Genomic DNA, 23639 nt, shown 5'->3' on the forward strand with positions numbered 1-23639 from the left:
TACACTAGGTGGGTTCTGTATTGGCGGCCGTCCGGGATGAAGGTCGGGAATATTTGAAATGCAACTGGAAAAGGAGGACTTAGGAATAAATTTTTCGGGATCAAGAATGCTTTTTTTCGGGAATTCAGGAAGACAGCCCGTCATACCCACCTGCCCAACACGTTCCTATTAAATAGAGAATGTTGAAGTTTGACAGCCACGATAAGTGGAGGTATATCAAAAAAGACAAGAGTTTTACTGCCGGCCTTAAAAAAGAGTAAAGAGAGTATACGTCAAAAAAAGAGCAATAACCAAATTTGTTTTTGAAAACATGATGTAATTACCTTTTTTTGTTTTATATATACAACTGTAATTTCATGATTTTTTCTGCCATAGTACATGTAATAGAACTTTTCTAACAAACAACAAAATTAGATATTACCTAAATTTAGACAATAAAGTCTTATTCTATTAATTTAAAAGATAGATTGTCCCATTTTTAGAACAACAGCACAAAACAATATAATAGAATCGACTGGATTGGTATTTAACCCTCTTGCTGCAAATTTTTTTTTTTTTGCTTTGTTCCGCCTAAAGCATCTTGAAGTTTATTATTTGTTTCGTTGCAATACATCTGCCTCTCTGTAGAACAGCGCTCTCCGACCCGTCCATACTTTTTTCGCACGTAGATTAAGCCGTAATTAAGAAAACCGAGGTAAAAGTCATTTTATAAAAATTAGTGTTCCCTGGTTGTTATAAATGATGTTTTAGATACAACATTAATAAAATATTCAAATATCAACCTTCAAATACAGTTCGTAATATTGATTATATACTCATTTCTAATAATTTTACAAGCGCTTTTGTTTATTCCCGGTCAAGTGAAATGCATAACTGATTCTTAACCACCACTGAAATACTGTAATATATGTATCCTAGCTTGCTATTTGATTAGCTAAGTAAACTTTGTTGTAAATTATAAATACCGTAAAGAATATCTCAATAATCATATATACAAAATAACGGCACACAATAAAAATAGATATAAAAAAGATGCACTTCAAACACTAAAAACTACTCAGAGTCCAGTTTTTGTGCTCAACCAGTAAAGTCGAGTACACATTTTAATCGACTAGTCTCGACATTGTCTCGACAGTACTTAACTGTACTTAATTGTACTAGGTCCTGACTTTACTTAATTAGTCTGATTCAGTACTTGACGATCTTGGTGAGTTTCGACTATTCTCGACCTCTCTCGACTCAGTCCCAACCAGTCTCGACCTGTCTTGACTAGTCTGGACCTTCAAATTTAGTCTTGTCTGGTGTAAATCAGCCCATTTAACTAAATTATATATATATCTTACAAAATATCAATCTTTTTGGTAGTTTGATTCATTGCTGTTAAATGAAAGAATTTGATTAATTATATAAAAAAGAGACTAAACTGAGATAGGCACCTTTAATTTTTTTATAACTTTTTCAAATCAACTTGGATTTTCATCAAACTATGCAGCTATCTTAGTAATATTTTGATCTTACTGAATACCAGGTCATTATGTATTTTGGTGTATTGCTGTCAAATTTAAGAATTAAATGAATCTAGATAAAAAAAAAAGCTAGGATTTGTAGTTCCGACAGAATCAGATAGTACACTTAAAATGTTTTTATTATTTTTTCAAATCAACTTTGATTTTCATCAAATTATACAGCATCTTAGTAATATATTGATCTTACTGAATCATATGTCATTGTGTAGTTTGTAGTTATACACTGTATATAATGGAAGAAGGGTTTAGTAACTTTTTTTAGTTGTGTCCTAATCAAATCGACCAAATGGTAACATTAATTTATCTAATATGCCACTCGAATTATATTTTCGCCTCAAGATATTTGCAAAAGAGGATACGACGCCTATTAAACAATTTGTGTCTTTCATATATTTTTTGGATCTCATTACTTTTTGAATTTGTTTTGTGTGAAATTGAATTGTTGATTGTTATTTCAAGTTTAAGATATATAGCATGTTTAGGGTTGACCTAGTTTACTAAAATTTACTATATATATTTGTAATTTGGTTTTGCTATTTATAGACATTTCATAGGTCAAGACAATTTTCTTTTAAATGTTTATTGCAATGTTTACCTGGTCGCCATTTTGACTAGTACTGTTATGAAGCAATGAGTTTATTTTGAATCAGTGTTATGGTCTAAACAGATTATTTACAGGTATTTCATCATTGAGTTAGACTGATTGTTTCTATATAGTAAATTTACCTTTATTGCGTAAATCGCTGTGTTATTGTCGATTTCGTAATCAATTATTATTCAGTTACAACTGATAATCATTGATTATTACGTATTTGCATCGACAGATTTACCAATAAACATTATGTGATCCCGGGCTTTAATTGTATATACATTAAATAATGCAGATGGACAACTGATGAATTTCAAATGCTAGTATTTAATTATGTAGCTGACTTAGTTGTTGTAAAGGAGGGACGAAAGATACCAGAGGGACAGAGGGAAAACGTATAATAGTCTTAAGGTCGGGATCACATAAAACTTTTTGGTATATCTGCAGAAGCGTATAAGTCAACGTATATGATTCGGTTGAAAAGTTTTTAAATGACCGACCTCTATTACAGGTTAACTATGCAGATCTTCCGTGCTTATATTTGTACATGTTGTATTACACCATACCCGATTTCATATCCTATCTGGAATAGGAATGTATATTAATCATGATTCACGTATGCATACCTTCATACTTCAAACATTTCTGTTCAACTAACAAGATAATACATAGACAATAACAATCAAAACCAAGGAGTAAACAAAGACTCACAAAACCAAAAGACATTTACATCAACAGTTATAAATAATAATTAGGAAACAACACGAACTCCACTAAAAACCGGGAGTGAAATCAGGTGCTCCGGAAGGGTAGGCATATTTTGCACCGTATACGGCACCCGTCGTGTTATTTCTTTGTTCAGTTCGGTAATGATGGAAGGTTATTATGACTGAGGAAGAATATCAGATATGATTTCTGACACTCTTTTGTCATAAAGGCCAATCAGCTCATGATGGCGACCGTAAAATTTCTTGAGTGATGACCTTAATTTGATTGATTCATAGCCCTGTCTTAGCAACTTTTGAGAAAGCAGTATTCCTCGTTCAACAAAATTAACGTACTTTGAGCTGGCTCTAGAGTAACGTACCAGTTGGAACACATATACTCCATATGCTGGTACCGCTGGGATGTTGCTACACAGAAATGGTATACATATTCGTATCACAAACTAATTTATAATGTTTACGTTTATCATATTAATTTACATACCATATTGTATAGATTGCCTTTGTTCTATCTTTATAGATATATAAACAAATGAAAGTTGATTATTGTAGTTCATAAACTATTTTTTGTAAGCACAATGTGTCATCCAAGTTACCGCTTGAAACACGAGGACTAAAAAACAGGTGAATTTAGCTGTAGTACAACAGTAATATTTGGAAAAAAATATGAGAAAAAAATAATGTAACATATGAACATGTGGTAAATCATAATCAAATATCACGGTTTTTTTTTAAATCCTACAAAACTGTGTGTTTTCAGCTTTTGTTTAATTGATTCATTCTCATCTTTGGCAGTAAAATCATTACAAACTTACTTAATAAATAGATGCATTAACTTTCGTAATGTATTGTTAAAATAGTTTAAACAATCGAAAATTAGTCTTAACTCCCTACAATATGTCGATACCTGAATCTCGGTATTGCACAAGGTAATGATTTTGTCGGACTCTTAACGGCGTCTTTTATCTTAATCGATTTGATGTCGGATGTGTAATTATCAATAAATGAGAGTACTCTCAGATCTGTACTTAGTGTCTTTTTGTTGTTGGGATGTACAAGAACCCGGCCACATTCACTATGTGCTTTTGTTAAATGTATTTCTATTTCTATAGACTTTGTTCAATGTTGAAGGCCGTAAGGTGACATATAGGTGTACTACCACCAAATCATAAAACGTCACATCCGATTGCATACGGAAAGGGGGTTGAAAATAAGATATTCATTTTGATTTGACTGTTGGAGGAAGTTATTTCTGCATTTCATTGCATAACAATACATCTGTGTCATACACTTTTATCTAAGGTGTTTTTTAAGCACCATTTTTTTTTAATTCGGTAAATCCATAGAATATTTTGGAAACTTCAGGTTAGAAGGTTACTTAACTTGTACACAACACAGGTCAACAAGAGGTAACCTTTGATTAATCAACTGCCAGTGATGTTTATTTTCTTATACATGCAATGACATGTCATGTGAAATTTTGTCTATTGTACTGGACAGGATACAACTTTACTCATGCTAATTATTTTTTTATTTGAAACAAAGAAAAATTCTATAATAAACTTTGAAAAGTGTATATTTAGCAAAGGCTAATAGGGTAATATTAATGATGGTGTTACACCTATAGTTGTTAATTTCTGTGTTATTTGGTCTATGATGAAGAGTTGTCTTATTGGGAATCATACCCATCTTCGTTTTATACTATAAACTGTAAAAATAAATAAGACAATTTTATATGCAAACCCAAATTACAATAACTTTCTGTACCATTCTTTTGTTCAATGAAATAGACACTATGTATCTTCGTAGTCCAATTATGATAAAATGAATAAATTTGAATCATCTTTAAAAATTGTCAAAGAACGATAAATTATTTTATAATAAAGATACATAATATTACTTGATACAGGAAAAAAATCATTTAACTGAGTTAACTTTGTATCACAGTTTACTTTTGTTCGTGTGTGGAATTTTGCAATTATAGTTCAACATAAAATGGAAATAGAGTACACAATTTTTTGTATATTTTAAAGGACACACACACACACACATGTTAATTCTTTAAATAGACTCACAGCGGACCCATCAGAAAGTTCGGCATTCGTCGGATTAAGGTCACATGTTTTTTTCAATGTAGGAATATTGTGAACCTGAATGAATAGAATCTTTCATACTCACCAACATATTATTTACTGGACAATATGCCCATTTTGATATGATTTGGATAAGATTTATCACATATTAAATCGATTATAATGTTACATACAACGTTAAGTGGATGGCAATTCGTTTAACTAGTCTTACTTATTAATAGAAAAGGAAATTCATTTTGGTGAACGGGATTTAGTTATTAACATATTGTCGAATCCAAATAATCTGGTGCGTTGTTTTCAATAATTTTGTTTCGAACTACACATTCCTTGTATGTTACTATTCCGTTTACACGTGTTTTCCGCACAATGTCGATATAAGTTCAATAAATTATATAAATATGATGAAGTTATCCAATGTACCATGCTTAAAATTTGATACGCTTGGCGCGCCTCCGTTTACATAATACTAATCTGTGACGCTCAGATGTAAGTAATTAGAAAACCAAACAAGTATAATGTTGAAGCACATGTCCTAAATTTTACCGTAATATTGTTTGTTCCTTTATCGACACTTGTTTAATTTCAGAGTATGGCTGAATCACAAACAGAATTATTGAACCGAGTATTTTTATTGGAATCAGAATTTTTGAAATTCTTGAAACCAACAGATATTATTTTCAAGATTCAAGGACTGGAAGGTACCTTCAAATATAAGTCATTTCATTGTCTGCATTATTTTTTTTTTTAGTTCATTGTTGTTTGTTACGTTAGAAATATTTTAATGACATTAAAAGAGCTTGTCATGACTTTTGTATATTTCTTACCTATTGTGGACGTGTTTCATTACAGCAAATTCACACTATCATGTGTCTGATACGTAGTTGATATAAAATTATGTTTAGAAACTAATCACAAACAAGTTTACCGAATGTTATATTGGCTTTATAACGTACGAATGCATTTGTAAAAAGAAAATGGGAACCTATGATATTGTAGTATAACGTATGTATACAAATAGGAAGATGTGGTATAATTGCCAATGAAACAACTCTCCATCAGAAACCATATGCCATAGAAGTTAACAACCATAGGTCACTGTATGGTTATCAATTATTACCAAGCCCCATAACGCAAAGCCAGCTATAAAAGGCACCGATGTGGCAAATATATAAACAAATCAAACAAACCAACAACGGCCTTATTTAATATACAAAATACTGAACAAAAAACACTAAGATAAACAGCAACAAATGCTGTCATCGTTTAGAATATTAGTTCGAGCATCAAACCTGTTGAAAAGTTAAATGGGCATTTGCCCTATGCTATGCCTATTAAGAGTACAACATAATAGTTAATATGTCATTATCATAATTTAGATAAAGGCAACAGTAGTATACCGCTGTTCAAAACTCGTAAATCTATGGAGAAAAAACAAAATTGGGGTAACAAACTAAAAGTGAGGGAAACGCATTAAATATAAGATGAGAACAACAACACAACATAGAAGTGTAATCGTGTTAATATATTCGTTTATGATTTGAGGTGAGCAGTAGGTTTCGAAGACGCATCAATATACATAACATTATCAGTAAAAATTAACCAGTTCTGATGTAATCATGTAAATGTATTGTCCCCATCAGAAAGCATATAATTATACAATATATACAATATTTGTACAGATTTTCTAAATGTGATTTTAATTTGTAATAACATTTTATTTCATTGTGAATATTTTTCACTGATAAGATAGAGCTGTCCAATGAATAAATGCAACTACGATTTTTACACTTTTTTCTTCTAATAGAGGATTTTATATGGGAGCTTGAAAAAAACAATAGGAAAATAGCATCCGATAGACTTCTTAGGAAAATATCGGAAAATAGTGACCTTCTTCCAAAATTCATTGTAGCATTATCCGATCAAGGTGAGAAACATGTATATAGTTGATGTTAATAACGACTGACAATACAGAAAAAACCCCAATATAAAATAATAAATATATCAACTAAACAATTGTCACGATGAAAAACAAGGACACCTATTCTAATGAAAAACACTTCTTTTATGTACATAACTCAACACCTTTTCATGGGACAAACTCTTCTGGAATTGTGCAGCAAAGTTTAATCATTATTCAAACAAACGCTTTAAATAACAAATCTACAAGAATAACAACAATTTTGTATTATGCACACACATACGAATTATAAATCAAAGTTATATAGAATGAGTTGATGCTCACATTCTAAATCATATAAACAAAAAATAACAAAAGAATACATCCACAAATGGTAATGTTTAAATAAGGGTATACTTTACTCATGTAATTAAGATACATATATGTTTGTTCATAAACCAAACGAACGACAATAATTAGTGTTAAAAATAATCGTCCACTGCCTGATAAGCTACAAATTATTAATCAATCCATCAAAATAAACACCTTCATATTGGATCACCTCGCCTGACAACGTGCATTTAAAGTTAAAAAATAACCAAATAACGAAAGAAATTATAAAAAAAACCAATATTATTTGAAAAGAATGCACTGTGTCTAAACTACTTTAATAAAAACTGTTTGGACTCAATTACATCTAATATCCGGTAAGGTGACGGACCATCAACAGACGGTAAAATGTAGGTTTGTTATTGTTATGATATCGAAGAATATAAAAACATATGGTATTTTGGATTCTGAATTTCAATTTTTTCTACCTACGTTCTAGATAAACAGAGAAATAGGCAAAAATGCACGTCAAAATTACGAATTCAGAGAAACTTGTCTCTAATTTGTTTAATTTCTCTTTAAATTGTGCACATTGTATGAAAAGAAAGATACACAAAGAATCGTATTGACATGGAGATAACAAGACTAGTCACTTTGAGCACCTCAATACGTGTTGTTTTTTTTTGCATGGAACTAAAGAAATTGGTCATGTCAAAATAGAAGGTCACGGTTTTGTTTATGTGTACGGTGAAATAGTGAAAAAGTCATAGTGAAACAAACATTAAATTCAGTTCTCACTTATCCATGTGTTTACATAACGGTGAAAATTGACAAAATATCTAGTTAAAGATATAGTCAGACATATAAGATTGAGTGTTGCTGTCCTTGAAACTGTAGTTGATATTCCATATACAATAATTTATATTTACATTTTAGAAGCAAACAAAATTGGTTCTTTGCATTGAACAGTGTCCCAAACTTTAAAATTAGGTAAAAAAAGAAAGCTCACTAAAATGATTTTATTTCAGGTTATCAAAGGTTTGTTGATCCTATCAACAATATTTATCCAGACAGAGGGAGGAAGTTTTGTCAAGATTACTTCGAATTTTTAATTAATTACATGAAAGGAGAACTAGCTGATATATTAGAACTGTTGCAAATTTGTGCATACTTATATAGAAATAGATGTATTGAACTCAGTGATAAAGAAGCAATTGAAGCAATGCAGTCCTCAAAAGGAAGAACCGCTGCATGTCAAGAAATGTTCCAGGCTGTGAAACGTAGGAAAGATAATTGGGCATTACTTCTGTTAGAAGCGATTAAAGAAACACAAGAATATGTAAAAGTTAAAATGGACCCATCAGCATCTCAGGGTAAGGATTTTTTTAACAAACAATTTCTTTTAATTCTATTTGTTTTCTTTTAAATTCCATGAAATATGACCCCACAATTATTGATCTTTTTAGTAACATATTATAATATGAACCCCTATTACCAATTATGTGTTTAAGTCTTGTCTTGTATTGATAAGCCAAAGACAAATTTTAGAACGATAACATGATAAATTTCAAATTACACAAAGAATTAAAAACAGGTAACATGATTATTATGGCCAAGCTGAAGTTGGATGAACAATGAAGCCATTGTCTGTTTTAATCATAATCTCCGATATATACTACTTACAGAACATATTTTCGAAAAATGGTCCGTTTTGTGCAGCGTATTCCAAATGCTTTCTTTTATAGTGTGTAGTATTGTGTTTATTATTTTAGTTCTATTTCTAATGGTACTATGATTTATGCAGAGTGCAGTCATAACCTGTTATCAGACAAAATAATTAAGACTCATTTAAATATTTTGGTTTTAAATTTAAATCTTTAAATGTTTTGTGGACGCATTCGTTAGTTGGTTGAATTTTAAGGAAAGTCTATGATAACGGTTAACTTGGTTATGTTGTATTTGTGGAAGATTTTTATTAGGCAGGGTAATTCGTCATAAAAGTGTATTTCGGGTTTCAGAAAGGGTTAAATTCCCGGCTTTTGAGAACTGAATAGAATATAATGTTTTTGAAGTCGTCAAAGAATTAATTGAAAATAACCTTTCCATGCAGTCATAATCATGATAATTATTGAGACTAGTATTGTGACAGCAACTGCTAAATTTTCGATACCCTCCATTTAATGGTATAAATTTCAAAATTGTATATATACGCCACTGTTTGTGGAGTCATTTTGCTGTCGTTAATGATAGATGTTCGTTGTTATTCTGGGGTTTACTTGTTAGTAACATTCTTTTATATTATTTATTTATGCTTTCCTTCGTTTCAAGTGTTCTTGCGTTTGTTTGTACTGTATTTCTGATACGTAGTCATTTAAGGTAGATCATAGGTATAAGTTTCACGAAATAGAATTTTCTTATACTTTCTTAGATTGAAGATTTTACTATGCTCTTGTCAAAACGATAATAAAAAGAATTGGTCACAGTGCTATTTTCAAGCTATGAGTCGTTGAAAATTGCCTAAATTTGCTTAGAATGATCATGAAAAAACACATTTTTGTGCATAAAAAATATCTTTGAGATCTAATTTTGAAATAAATTGTGAGAAGATAGGTTTTATAATATGTTTGAGAAAATGAAAAGAAAAAATGATGTCACCGAACTAGTTTTCTTGCTAAAATTAAAAATTAAAAATTTCCCTATCAGTCCAGTTTAATTTGTTACTTAAAAGTTATCTCCCCTTTAATGGCTGAGATGAAAACCTTGATTCTAAAACACAAATGTTTGGTATTAGATTAATTATTTTGAATAATGCAATAAATTAGCAAGTTTTCTTCATATATATAATCATTGGAATCAATACAATTGCATGTCTGACTACATATTTGTAGATTTGGGCAAATAACTAGACTGTATGAGTTCTGCAGTAGTACAATCCTCGGTGGCGGTATACCACGAATCACCTTAAGCAATAGTTTTAAGAATTGACATATAAGCAGAAGGTTTAGTTAGCCATAAAACAAGATTCAACCCACAACTTTTTTTTAAATTCCCAGTACCAAGTCAGGAATGTGGCAGTTTTCATCAAATAGTCCGTCTCTGTGTATGAGGCATTTGTTTATTTTCATTTTATTCAGTTCAGCGTTTCGGTAGTTCTATTGTTTTCCTCTTATAGTTGATGTGTTTTCCTCGGTTGAAGTTTTGCGCGTCTGGCGTGGCGTATTAAATTATATTCCCGGTACCTTTGATAACTATTGTAACCGAGATTTATAATCTCTCTATATATTTTTTACCGTTAATCATCGGTATACTACTGTTGCCTTTATTAAAAGAATATGATATTCCTGTCAATTTTGAAAACAAAAATGAACACATGATCGCATAGAATATATGCCCTCAACAATTAAGCTTTTGGTGGGGACTTGTTTCCTTTTATCTTTTACAACATTGGAGTAATATATAATGAATAATATTAGTCTTTAGTAGATTTGTTTGGATATAGTTGTCATTTTTCAGTAAATAGTCAATGTCAAATTTGTTTGTCGAATGGACCTTAAGAAAAAGCCTTGTGTGACTGTCCTGTCGTATAAGATTAAATTGATATGTACAAGATTAAATTGATATGTATAAGATTATAAATTGTTATAAATTATTATAAATTAAGGAATGTATCTCCCTCATGCAAAGCTCTGATTCCTTTCACGGATTTGACTTTACTTTTGGGACCTTTTGGATTATAGCTCTTCATCTTTTATATAAGCTTTGGATTTCAAATATTTTGGTCACGAGCATTACTGAAGAGACATTTATTGTCAAAATGCGCATCTGGTGCAGTAAAATTGGTACCGTTAATGTTATTGCATTCACCTTGTCTTCAAACTAAAATTTTCGTTTCTCATATAAAGCAGCAAGAAATATTTGTTTAGCAACTGGAAAGTAATTGCAGGGTCATTTTTAATGCAGAACTTTCTTGTTATGCTTGAGATAGGTACTAGGCTAATATTTTGATACGACAGACGCACTTTTCGTCTGGATAATACTCATCAGTGACGCTCAGATCAAAATAACAAGAAAGCAAAACAAAGTTGAAGAGCGTTGAGACCTATTTTATGAATCATTATAAGTTGGATTATTCAATATGTCAAATACATTTAAAATTATTGTTCAAACACGTATGAAATACTTCTTAAAATAATAATTTCATATATAGTCAGCAGTTTGTTGTGATCTGGCAAAGTTTCGATATACACAGGAGATAGTGTGTTCAATCTCATGAATATATGGTAAGCAGTCAAAATATTCCAGCGCATAATGTTTACATTAGAAAGACTTGTAACTGTTATGTTTATTACTGTAACTCAGAGATAGAACATATACTGTTATTTCGAAAATCTCAATCGGTTTGTAAACAAATTATGTTCAACAAGTAAAACCGTTTGGACATTTTGTTCTGTACTCAAATATTATAGTTTGTTGCAGAAGAGTTAGAGAGAACTGGTATATCGGTAGCTTGCACAAACCAGCGTTATCACAGTGATTCTACAACTTCAGAGAAAGGTATGTCAGTGCTCTTTATAGATCACTATAGGGAATGCGTTTTGCTCATTGTTGATGTCCGTATTGTGAACTAAACATATTTACTTACATCCATTTTTATTGGTCAATGTTTGAAATTTGTCTACCTTAATTGTTATAATGAGCTTTAAGTTCGATTAACAAATATATGTTGCTGACTTAAAGCAACAAAAGCAGTATAATTCTAAGCTCATATCAATAAATATAGATTGGTAACAAGATTAGAACAAGCTTTACCTTTTACTTCCTTTTGCATCAACTTTTCTAATTGTTCCAAAATGACGATAAAAATCCTACCACAATTTGAAAATTATGTCTTGTGGTTACAAAGAATAAACAGTGAACAACTGTATATAAAGCTGTTTTAAAAAGTGGACATATCTTTTGGGATAGTCTATAATGTGTACGAAAAGATCCTTTATCAATACTCCATGACTAGATTTGATCATCAAATATGATAAGAATATATTATTGGAAATATAAAGAAAACGTGGTAGACATTTTTGAAGTGCTCAACCATTCTCCTTACGTTGTATGTTAAATATTTTGACGAGACAGTAAAACCAACTCAGAATTAGTAATATTTCAACGACATTTACTTAACAATCGCAGAATAAGTTTTAAATGAAACTCATACAACGTGACCTGTAAGTGAGACACACCTGTGTACATTTCACACAATATTATACGTAATTGTGGAGTAATGTATACTCGTTGGAAGTACTTGATAAATTGCATGCTTATATTGGTGATTTTGAATCTGTTCAAAGTTTTGATTTTTCTACCCTGTATACCACATTGCCTCACATTCTCATTAAGAAAAAATTCACACAACTAATTAAATGGGCATTCAAAAAATCAGAATGTGAATATATATGTTCAAACTCTTTTAGGTCATTTTTTAGTAGCAATAAACAAAAAAACTATGTTAATTGGACATGCTTTGATACTATATATGCCCTTGAATTTTTACTAGATAACATTTTTGTTCGCTTTGGAGATTCCGTATATCGTCAGATTATCGGAATTCCAATGGGGACTAACTGTGCACCACTTATTGCGGACCTGTTTTTGTATTGTTATGAGTTACAATTTATGACAAAAATAAGCAAAGACCCATCGAAACAACATCTGATAAACAAATTTAATAATACTTTTAGATATTTGGATGATATTTTGGCTCTCAATAATGACGACTTCAGTATGTATATTAATGAAATTTATCCTGTTGAACTTACTTTAAATAAAGCTAATACTAACAATGACCACTGCCCTTTTCTCGATCTTGATATCTATATCACTAATGGAAAGCTGAATACTAAAATTTATGATAAAAGGGATGATTTTTCATTTCCTATCGTTAATTATCCGTTTTTAGATGGTGACGTTCCCTTGTCACCATCTTACGGTGTTTATATATCTCAACTTGTACGATTCGCTCGTGTATGTAACAATGTTTTCGATTTTAACGAGAGAAATTTATGTATTACTGAAAAATTATTACACCAAGGTTTTCGATATCACAAACTAGTCAAAACATTTACTAAATTTTATCATCGGTATAAAGACATCATTCGTAAATATAGCTCAACATGCAGACTTCTAATACGTTCAGGTATTTCACATCCAATTTTTTATGGTAATATTCTTTATAAAGCACAAAGGTGTCAGTATTCACCTCAGAAACTTACAAAACCTTTGAATAGACTTATTAAGAAGGGATATAATTACGATACTGTTGTCAAGTCATTAAAGATTGCATATTTTGGCGTTAATATTGAATCACTGATAAGGTCTTTGCATCGGAACTAAACACATTTATTCTAAAAACAGTTGTTGGCATGACACGGGTTATGTTCTTCTCATATATGTTATGATGGTATGATACTAAACCCCTAACGGGAAGGATTGTGCCTGATGTTCATATGATGAAATCATAATCTTTCAGTCAGTTTAATTGAAGTCTGGAGCTGGCATGTCAGTTAACTGCTAGTAGTCTGTTGTTATTTATGTATTATTGTCATTTTGTTTATTTTCTTTGGTTACATCTTCTGACATCAGACTCGGATTTCTCTTGAACTGAATTTTAATGTGCGTATTGTTATGCGTTTACTTTACTACATTGGTTAGAGGTATAGGGGGAGGGTTGAGATCTCACAAACATGTTTAACCCCGCCGCATTTTTGCGCCTGTCCCAAGTCAGGAGCCTCTGGCCTTTGTTAGTCTTGTATTATTTTAATTTTAGTTTCTTGTGTACAATTTGGAAATTAGTATGGCGTTCATTATCACTGGACTAGTATATATTTGTTTAGGGGCAAGCTGAAGGACGCCTCCGGGTGCGGGAATTTCTCGCTACATTGAAGACCTGTTGGTGACCCTCTGCTGTTGTTTTTTATTTGGTCGGGTTGTTGTCTCTTTGACACATTCCCCATTTCCATTCTCAATTTTATCTTATTTACTATTGGTACTCTCTGTCCAATCATGTTTGTTAACAGCCTTATCTTAATATTAATTTTGGGTCTATTTTGAATTCATGATTTAAATTATACGTTCTATTGGTTCGAGTGTATTTATACAATGTTAATCTAAATTATGTTTAAGACAACTTTCACATGAGAACAAATGACACAGAATTCAACAAATGTATGTCACCGTATGACATTGACAATGAGCATTGCTCATACCACATTTACAGCTATTAAAAGCCCCGAAACGACAAATATATAACAATTCAAACGACAAAAACTTTTAAGTTTTTTTTCCATTTTCACCTACATCCACCCATGGTAATCATAATGTATTACGGCATATAGGTTATTCATTAATAATTATGAATTATATATATGTCATCTTAATTATTGGTCAGTTTATATTTTTGCAGAATTAGTAAAGTCATATTTCCAATTTGATGTAAGCCTACGACTGAAGTTTCAACTACAACTAATTAAATATAGTGATATTCGTGCTGTTGTTATCACCAATAATCAGTTGGTGTTTGCTGATTATGCCCGGAACAGTTTACTTATCTATGATATAAATGGAAGTTACAATCGAGAAATTAAATTGTCTAGTAATCCTTTGAGTATATCAGAAATAAACAAGGACGATGTTGCTGTCTCCTATTATCGAGGACAACGTATAGAAATAATCAGTATCAACACAGGAGAAGTAAAGAAGATAATTGAAACAAATGATGTTATTCATGTGATATCATATCAAAACGGATTGATCTATGCCGTTGTTGATGATCAAAATATAGATGTTATGAACATGACAGGGAAACTAATTCGATCTTTTAAATGTCCGAGTAAATCAATTGTACAATGCTTATCAACTGATTCCGACATAATGTTTTTCACTGACCCCTCAACTGGTACTTTATTCTGTTGTGACTTGTATGGATCTGTCAAATGGAAGTGTACTGATGATACTATGAATTGGCCGACCAAAGTTATAACAGATGGAAATGGTAATGTGTTTGTGAGCTGTAATGAATCTAACAATGTTGTAGTAGTATAATCTGATGGTAAACATCATAAGGAATTACTTTCAAAGAAAGATGGACTGAAAAACCCGACAGCGATATATTACGAAAAATTAAACAACTGTCTATTGGTATGCAATGAAGACTACAGAGATGCACTACTATTTGATGTAAAACATTAAGCTAAAATGATGCAAATCTAAGTGATAGCATTTATATTTATGTACTTGATTACATCAAACATATGAAAATAATCTATTGGTCAGTTACTATCTGATATGGAAATTCTTTATGTGTTAATAGATGCTTCAAATGTTCAATACGCTTTTTTAAAGTAATTTTATAAAAGAAACAATGGCACTACGGCGATTGACACTATGGGAGCAGAACTCATCATCAATTGCTCTGTATCGTTTACCCGTTTTTTAGGGTTATTCTTTTTCTTTCATTAGTTTTATGTCTAATGATTTGTTTATGACGTTGATTTTGTTTGTTCGATTCTTGCATTATTCTCTTCATTTGGAAACTTCCGTTTCTGTTCTAAGACTAAGATACATCTTAATGTTTTTGGCTCTTTTTTGATTAGTTGATGAAAATGGCAGATCACCGATAGTTTGAAATTTTATTAACAACTTAGAAAAATGGGTTGCTCTATGTCACCCATGGAAATGTTTTTGTTTCGGAGTCGTGTATAAACGTGATATAAAAAAATATAACAGTCGAGAAGCTGCTGTTTAATCTTTACTAGACATATTACTATGACTCTAAGCCTAGCCGAAGAGAGACATTTTTGTTTTGTCGAGTCAATGACCTTCGGTACACATGGCGATCAGTTGTTCACATAAATTCTTATGACTAAGACAGTTGTGTTTAAATTGGGATTGCGTTGTCGCATTGTTGTAGATGTACGAATATTTGCATTTACACGTAAAATAAGTGCTAATCTATCTTAATCAGTTCGGCTAAAAATAAGAAAATAAGACTTGTAACTTTAAATTTAATGCAATCGACAATTGAAAAGTAGATATGGTTGCCTTTAGTCATTATGAGAGCAGTCAATGGAAGCCGGTTGGGTAGAATAATTGTCATTCGTGACAACATTGTGACGTCAAGACGTATGCACATCAAATTCAGTGTTTCTCTTTCTTGGTAATGCGCGTCTTAAATCAGTATGCATGTTAAATAATAAGCGCATGATATATATCAATCTGAATCAGATTTGGGAAAAATTAGATATGGTTCTCTTAGGTCATTATGATAGCAGTCTAGCAGACATATGTAGCCTGTTGGTTAGAGTACTTGTTATTGGTGACGATAATTGTGACGTCAAAACGTACGCAAATCAAAATTAAGTGTTTCTCATTCTTGGTAATACGCTTTTTAAGTCGGCATGTGCATATGTTTTTTTCTAGCTTTAAAACCACATATAATTTATCAATTATACATGCAAGATTAAGTATTGGTCAGAAAATTGAAATCAATTACGGTTAAAGCAGTCAGAACAAGGCAAACTTTTGAACCTGCCTGTGGTTTCTGATTTCAGAATACCTTGTCTCATTGCATTAAGAAACTCAATGAAGAGAACAGACTTGACCTTGCACATATATGACGTTATTGCACAGTTGGATTTATTACATGTACATGTAACAAAAATATATTTATAAAATAATAAAATAATTCTTTATGTTGGTATATATTAATTTTCAACATTTCAAAACAAAGAACTGATATTATAGATATACATAAATGTCTTTAATAAACCAATGAAAAATACTAATAAGTTCAGTTCAGTTCAGTTTCTTGTATATTCCTCCATTAATTGTGGAGCACTACCCAAAGGGTATAGTTTTAGCAACTATGTACACCTTAAAACATAAGGAAACAATTAATTATATACAGATGACTGAATTTTGTTTATGATAATCACTAAATAATAAATATCATAATTAATTCATAGGATTGTCATCATAAAGTTTTAAAAGATATATAATAATTCATATGTGCTGGGTTGTAAGAAAATGTTAAGAAACAACTGCATATATTTACAAATAAGAATTAAAATGGTCTAAAATTAAAATTACTTATAATTATTAGTTAAGAGTGCTATACATACATCGGGAACTATAATGAACATTATATTTTATAAGACTTATGTAAAATGGTTGGGGTTTGGAAAAAAATTAAGCTATAATTATATACATAAATTTTCTTCACAGTTTAATTTGCTTTATGGAGATCTTGTCATTATTCTTTAAATTATAACTGATATCTTACAATTTTAAAAAGAGGAGATTTATTTTTAAATACTTATAAGTCATAAAATAGTAAGATGATATACTATTAGTAATGAACTATTTTATTTTAAAAAGTTTACTTATACTGTACTTGTGATCAAGTTTTTTTTTAATCCTTTTTGTGCGCAGCAAGTGCATCTCATAATACATATTTCTAGCCAGAGTTTCAATGTTTTCATATACAGTTGAGTAACCGTTTATGTCCTTGCTAGTACAGTCCATTATGAGCTGCAGGAAATTCCCTTGTTGTATGATCTTCTTGTATGTTGAGGTATCAATTTCATCCATTGTTTGTTCAATTTTTGAGCAGTATTTAGATCTTATTTGCTCTAATTCTTTGCAGTGAGGAATAAAATGTTCTAGATCTTCATTTCCTTGTTCACAGATTGTACACATCGGGTTAACTTTCGGATCGAACTTAGCTCTTTTTGGCTTGGAATATGTACGTTTGAGTACTTATTCTTGCTTTTATTTCTCCTGCCTTTACATCTTTACTATTGTTTTTTACACTTTTCCATATATTGTGAGCTTCATTTAATGGATTGTTCTGTATCTCTATGTATTTAAGTGATGTCTTTTTTTTCTCCATTTTTTCATTATGACATTAATTTTTCCAGTATTCCTTGATCTTTATTCCTACTAGTCTTTTCCATTCGATTTTATTCAGTGGATTTTCTATGTAGTAGCTACTAGATTTCAAATTGTATTTTGATAGAGTTTTTTCTACTCTGTTGATAAAGTCTTTTTCTCTTTGGTCTGAAAATACTGTGCACAATTTCACATTCTATGGTTCCTGAATTTCGAACAATATTCATGAAGAAGGTAAGTACATTTTTGTCTAATGTGATGGCAATAGGTTCTGCTCCTACCAGGGTATAGACAGCCATATTTGCTGTATTATTTGGAAGCCCTTGAAATTATCGGAGGATTTTTCTCTCTGCCAGTTCTAGCATATCCTTTTCTTTTGCAAGTAAGTTCATCACCTCAAGTCCGTATATGCTTCTTGGTACTGCATATGTTGTCCATAGCTTGTATGCGACCATGGGTGAGAATCCCCTTCTGACATGTAACCCAGCTCAAAGAAGGCTGTATATTGTTGCCCTACCGGTTCTTATTCTTTCTGAGATATTTGCACGGTTTTGCTCGTTTCTTTTGATACCTAGATGTTTGGTTTCATTGGTTATATTGATGTCATTGTCTTCAAATTGCAATGTTGATATGTTTGAGCCTTTTGCATTGTATAGAACAGCTTCAGATTTAGTTGGATTGATTTTGACTAGATCTCTATCTGCTTGTATGGTGTTGTACTATGTCTAATATTCCTTGTGCATCTGCAATACTATTTGCCAGGACAGCAATGTCATCGGCACATGTTGGTGCAGGGACTTGTATATCACCAATACATGCTCCAAGTCCACTTTTTAATATGCTATCCAGTATGACGTTGTTGTAGCATTTATATAGCGTTGTAGATAGTTTTGTTTAATTCCTTGTAGCACCATTACATCATCTGTACATTGCCCTTCCCATTTAACCTTAATGCTCATTCTTTTATACAAGTTTCTCAGTAATATCTAGAGTTTTCCCTTTATTCCATAATGGTACAGTTTGTTGAATAGTATTTCATGGTTTAGCTTGTCAAATGCCTTTTCTGCATCAATAGTTATTAAGATCAACAGTATCTTTAATTTCTTACTTTCTTCGATTGCTTCTGATGTGAGGAATGCTGCACATAGTGATGATACTCCTTCTGTAAAGCCTCTTTGCAGGGAGTTTTGTATGTTGTTAAATACAGAGTCAACTCTATCCTTCAATATACTTTGTAATACTTTTGCAAAGGTTTTAGTGACAGTTATTCCACTATAGCTAGATGGTAATGTTTTGTCTTTTTCTTTCTTTAAGATTGGTGTTAGAATCCCTGTCTTTAGGAAGATTGGTACATCCGAATATGTTAAGATTAAATTTATCAGATGTACTATAAAGGGAGTTAACTCTTCCATCCCATGTTTGTAGTGTTCTGTCGAAATTCCATCTTCATCAGGTGCTTTTCCTGCTTTAAGTTTTTCTATAGCTTTATTTACTTCCTTTACGTTAACAAGATCTATGCCTTGACCTTTTTCCCTTTCTATGGATTCTATTATATTGTTTTGTATTTCTATTAGCTCTAGTTTTTCAGTGTTAAAATTTTCCTCTATTGTTGGTGTAGCTAGTTGTTGGAAATGTTCTTGCCAGATGTTCATTATGCTGGGTCCATCTTGTGCAGTCTTTTCATTTAGTTTCAGTATCTTAGTCTTGGTATTAGTAAGTGGTGTTTTTCTTTGCATGTTGATAAGCTTGTAAAAAAGTTTTGTACTAATTTCTAGTACATTTACAGATTTTGTAACGATTTTAAATTAAAAAAAATGTAAATGATTAAATTATAACCCTATTCAAGGTAGACAATCAACACATTGACTTATAAATATAACCACAACTTGTTGATCTATAGGATAGTGACGACTAATGAATGCTAACCCACAGTAAAGAATGTTGGTTTGAATTTTTTATAAACTTTTACGAGATATATATACACAGCATCAAGAACCGGAGAAATTGCAAACGTGACAAATTATGGAGGAAGACAAAGACATTACGGCATGCAAAATAGATAGGAAACATACACAATGAGACATACTCAGAAAAATGCTCGAACTACTTGACTTTATAATTAACGTGTTTACACATTGATATAATATGGTTGTTAAACATTATTAACCTGTAACAGTATAAGACACTTTACAACTCGTTTGCTTGCATTAACTTACCCAAATAGGTATTTATTTAAAGTCTAAACATTTCGACATATTGTTTATATTTTATAAATTTTGGAATTCTAATTGTATCACAAATTCCGGTTAAGATTTTTAATAAATACCAATATCCAGATATCGTCAGGTAAATATGCTAACTCATAGTCGCTACGTTGGCCGTTCCTTCGTTAGTGAAAAGGCGGCCCTGACTCGCCAACATACTGTTTACCTCATTTACATTGTTGAGGACACACATCATTTGAAGTCTTGCAATTAACATTGTAACGTATAGTGTATTCCGTATCACCGGAGTGTCTGTTAAAAGTCTGGTTATTCAGGGGTTTTTTCCAAGTCAGACATCGTTTGTATCTGCCTTTGCATAAGCCCACATACGAAAGGCCTGCTTTAAAGGATAAATCAGCTCTCACCTGCAAGTCTCAAAATAAGATTAAAGTGTACTATTTGAATTTAGTCCTAACTGCAATTTCTAGTCTTTTTGACCTAGATAAATTTAATCCTAAAGTTTGACAGCAGTACACCTAACTACTGAACGACCTTGGATTTAGTAATGTCAATATATAACTTAGATAGTGGTATAGTTGTATGAAAATCCAAGTTGATTTGAAAAAGTTATAAAACTAATTAAAGTGTTTTATCTGAATTTAGTTCGAACCGCAGATTCTCGCTTTTTTACCTAGATTTATTTAATTCCTAAATTTGACAGTAATACACCAAACGTCATTACAACTGGGGTTCAATAAGATCAATATATAACTAAAATATATAGCTGTATTGTTTTATGAAAATCCAAGTTAATTTGAAAAAGGAATAACGAATTTAAATTGTCTAAATTCAGGCCGACTTAAAATTCTAGCTTTTTTTTTACCTCAAAGTTGACAGCAACTTATCAAACTACTAGACGTCCTGGCATTCTGTAATCTCAAAGTATATTTGAGATAGCTATAGAGTTTTATGAAAATCCAAGTTGATTTGAAAAAAGTTATAGAAATAATTAAAGATGACTATCTGCATTTGTTTTAAATAAATTCTTTAATTTCACAGCAACGAAGCACACTACCAAATAAACTGGATTTTTGTAATATCTTTATCTAATTTAGTTGGATGGGCTGATTAAGATCAGTCAAGACTAATTGTGAAGGTCAAGATTATTCGAGACTTGTCGATACTTAGGCGAGATTAGTAAAGACAGGTCGAGACTGGTTGAAACCATTTCAGCCTACACCAGGTTCATGAAGTTTTAAGTTAAGTTGAGACCAAAGTCGAGTACAGTTAAGTACAGTGAAGTACTGTCGAGACAAGTCGAGTAAAATCTGTGCTCGATTTTACTGGTCAAGCACAAAAAATGGACTTTTCAGACTTTGAGCAGTTTGTAGTGATAAGACGAGATGAACATATTTTAAAAACGTATTGGTAATATTAAATTATTGTATGGTTAATACTATGAGAGACGTCACGCTGTCACAATAAATTGTAGTTTACCTTATTTTTGGGTGTTACATGCATATGTTTTGTAAAATAAGCTGTTGATCATATATATAATACATCAAAATCTTAAGTTGAAAATTATTTGGGAAGAAAATAGGAATGACCTCCTCATCGAAGAATTGAAAAGCTATATTTCACTATTCTTTTCTTTTATCGAAACGATTTCACAGTAATTTTTATGAAATTCTGATATACTGAAACGACAGCCATATTTGGATAGATTAATGTTCTTGATAGTTATCTTTCAAATATATAAAATAGATATTTCAAATGTTACGATTCAACCTGGAAAAGTAAGGATTGCAAAGCATGCTCGAGGTAATCACTGATATTAAGATCCGTCAAATAATGACACTAACATTCAGTAAATAAAAATGTTGCAGTTTCACTTTAGAAACAGATTGCTTGTGATAACTTTTTCTGAAATTTTCTTTATCGGGATTGCTCATATTTTCGAGCTAAGAATGTATAAATTATATGGCATTAGAACTACTCATAAGAGCTGCCATGCAACATTAGCTGTACACAAGGCAAAACAAACGTTTAATTTTTTGTCCTCAATGCTCTTCAACTTCGTACTTTATTTGGCCCTTTTAACATTTTTTTTATTCGAGCGTCACTGATGAGTCTTTTGGAGACGAAACGCGGGCCTGGCGTAAACATACAATTTTAATCCTGGTATCTATGATGAGTTTATTAAGAAACCATTAGCTGTGAATTATTTTTCTTCTAATCGAGACATATTTTATGCAAGAAAAAACTCGTCAAACAAATGAGACAAACCAACAACGTAAATGCAATGAGAAAACACTACAAACGAACTTAAGACAGACACAGAAAACTAAATACTGGGCAACATGAAATCTAACAAAAATCGGGGGCAATATCATGTGCACTTTTTGCTCTCTTCAGATAGTTGAAAACATTATAGTTGCTAATGCATCAGGAAATGATGATGAGACTGGTTACGTTGTTTGAAACATATCTGTCGTCTATGAAATAAATTTTCCATAACGTTAAAAGTACTTGAAATGCGTTCGTAAAAAAACATCGAACAGGTGAAAACAACTTCTTTACTTTGAACACTTTTAGCTGAAATCATCTCTTTTGTCGTAAAGTTTGTTTTCAACCAACCCTCATGAAGTTTAAAGAAATAAAATTGAGAATGGAAAAGGGGAATTGGTCAAAGATGAAACAACCCGATTGAAGAGCAGAAAACAGCCTATCACTAGGAACATTTCCGCAATCGGTGCTGGTTTCAGCTGGCCGTTTAACAAAAATTAATATTAGTTCAGCGAAAATGGACTTAACACTCAACTCCAAAACAAATAAATGATCCAATAATAAAAAAAAACCAATTTAAGTCTCTGTTAATTCCTTATCATGATCCTAGCACGAGATACCTATATTTCAAATCAAATTAACTGGATATTTTTAACATTCTGATGATGACATTTTATTCAGGTTAAATATGATAACAAATTTCATGTATTGAAGCTAATTTCATTTAAAATGGGTATCATCGGGGTTGTATTAATTCTTGAAAATAGAAAGATATAATTCTTAAAATAATAACTCTATATAGATATATAGATGAAGGTAGGATTGTTTACTGTGACATGTGTGAGGGCGAGCAATAATACTCTTAGACATAAAAATGTTTTGATAGCATTCTCGAATTGTGTTCTTTCCAACGAATGCTGAAAAAAGTGCCATTGTTTTAACCTAGCAGGCTAATATGTTATTTATAACTAATTGGACATTTTTTTTTCATACTTTTAATTCTGGAATACAAAAAATATGACCATAATAATCTTTAATGATCGTCGAACGA

The 23639-nt window shown here is 31.3% G+C and overlaps 1 protein-coding gene across 1 annotated transcript; it reads left to right on the forward strand.

The window, feature by feature from the left end:
* The first annotated feature begins 2109 nt into the window (after window positions 1-2109).
* On the forward strand, window positions 2110-17671 carry LOC139501395 (uncharacterized). The gene is made up of 6 exons (XM_071290447.1): window positions 2110-2204; window positions 5520-5631; window positions 6738-6857; window positions 8189-8533; window positions 11637-11714; window positions 14614-17671. The coding sequence occupies exons 2-6, from the start codon at window positions 5523-5525 to the stop codon at window positions 15249-15251; spliced, it is 1290 nt and encodes a 429-aa protein (XP_071146548.1). The 5' UTR covers window positions 2110-2204; window positions 5520-5522; the 3' UTR covers window positions 15252-17671.
* The last annotated feature ends 5968 nt before the right edge of the window (window positions 17672-23639 follow it).

The sequence above is a fragment of the Mytilus edulis genome, chromosome 13, assembly GCF_963676685.1.
Source record: "Mytilus edulis chromosome 13, xbMytEdul2.2, whole genome shotgun sequence".
NCBI lineage: Eukaryota > Metazoa > Mollusca > Bivalvia > Mytilida > Mytilidae > Mytilus > Mytilus edulis.

Coding starts and splice junctions, on each gene's coding strand:
- LOC139501395 (XM_071290447.1), top strand. CDS start 5,523: ATGGCTGAATCACAAACAGAATTATTGAACCGAGTATTTTTATTGGAA. Junction 6,858..8,188: donor TGTAGCATTATCCGATCAAG/GTGAGAAACATG, acceptor ATTTTATTTCAG/GTTATCAAAGGTTTGTTGAT. Junction 11,715..14,613: donor TTCTACAACTTCAGAGAAAG/GTATGTCAGTGC, acceptor ATATTTTTGCAG/AATTAGTAAAGTCATATTTC.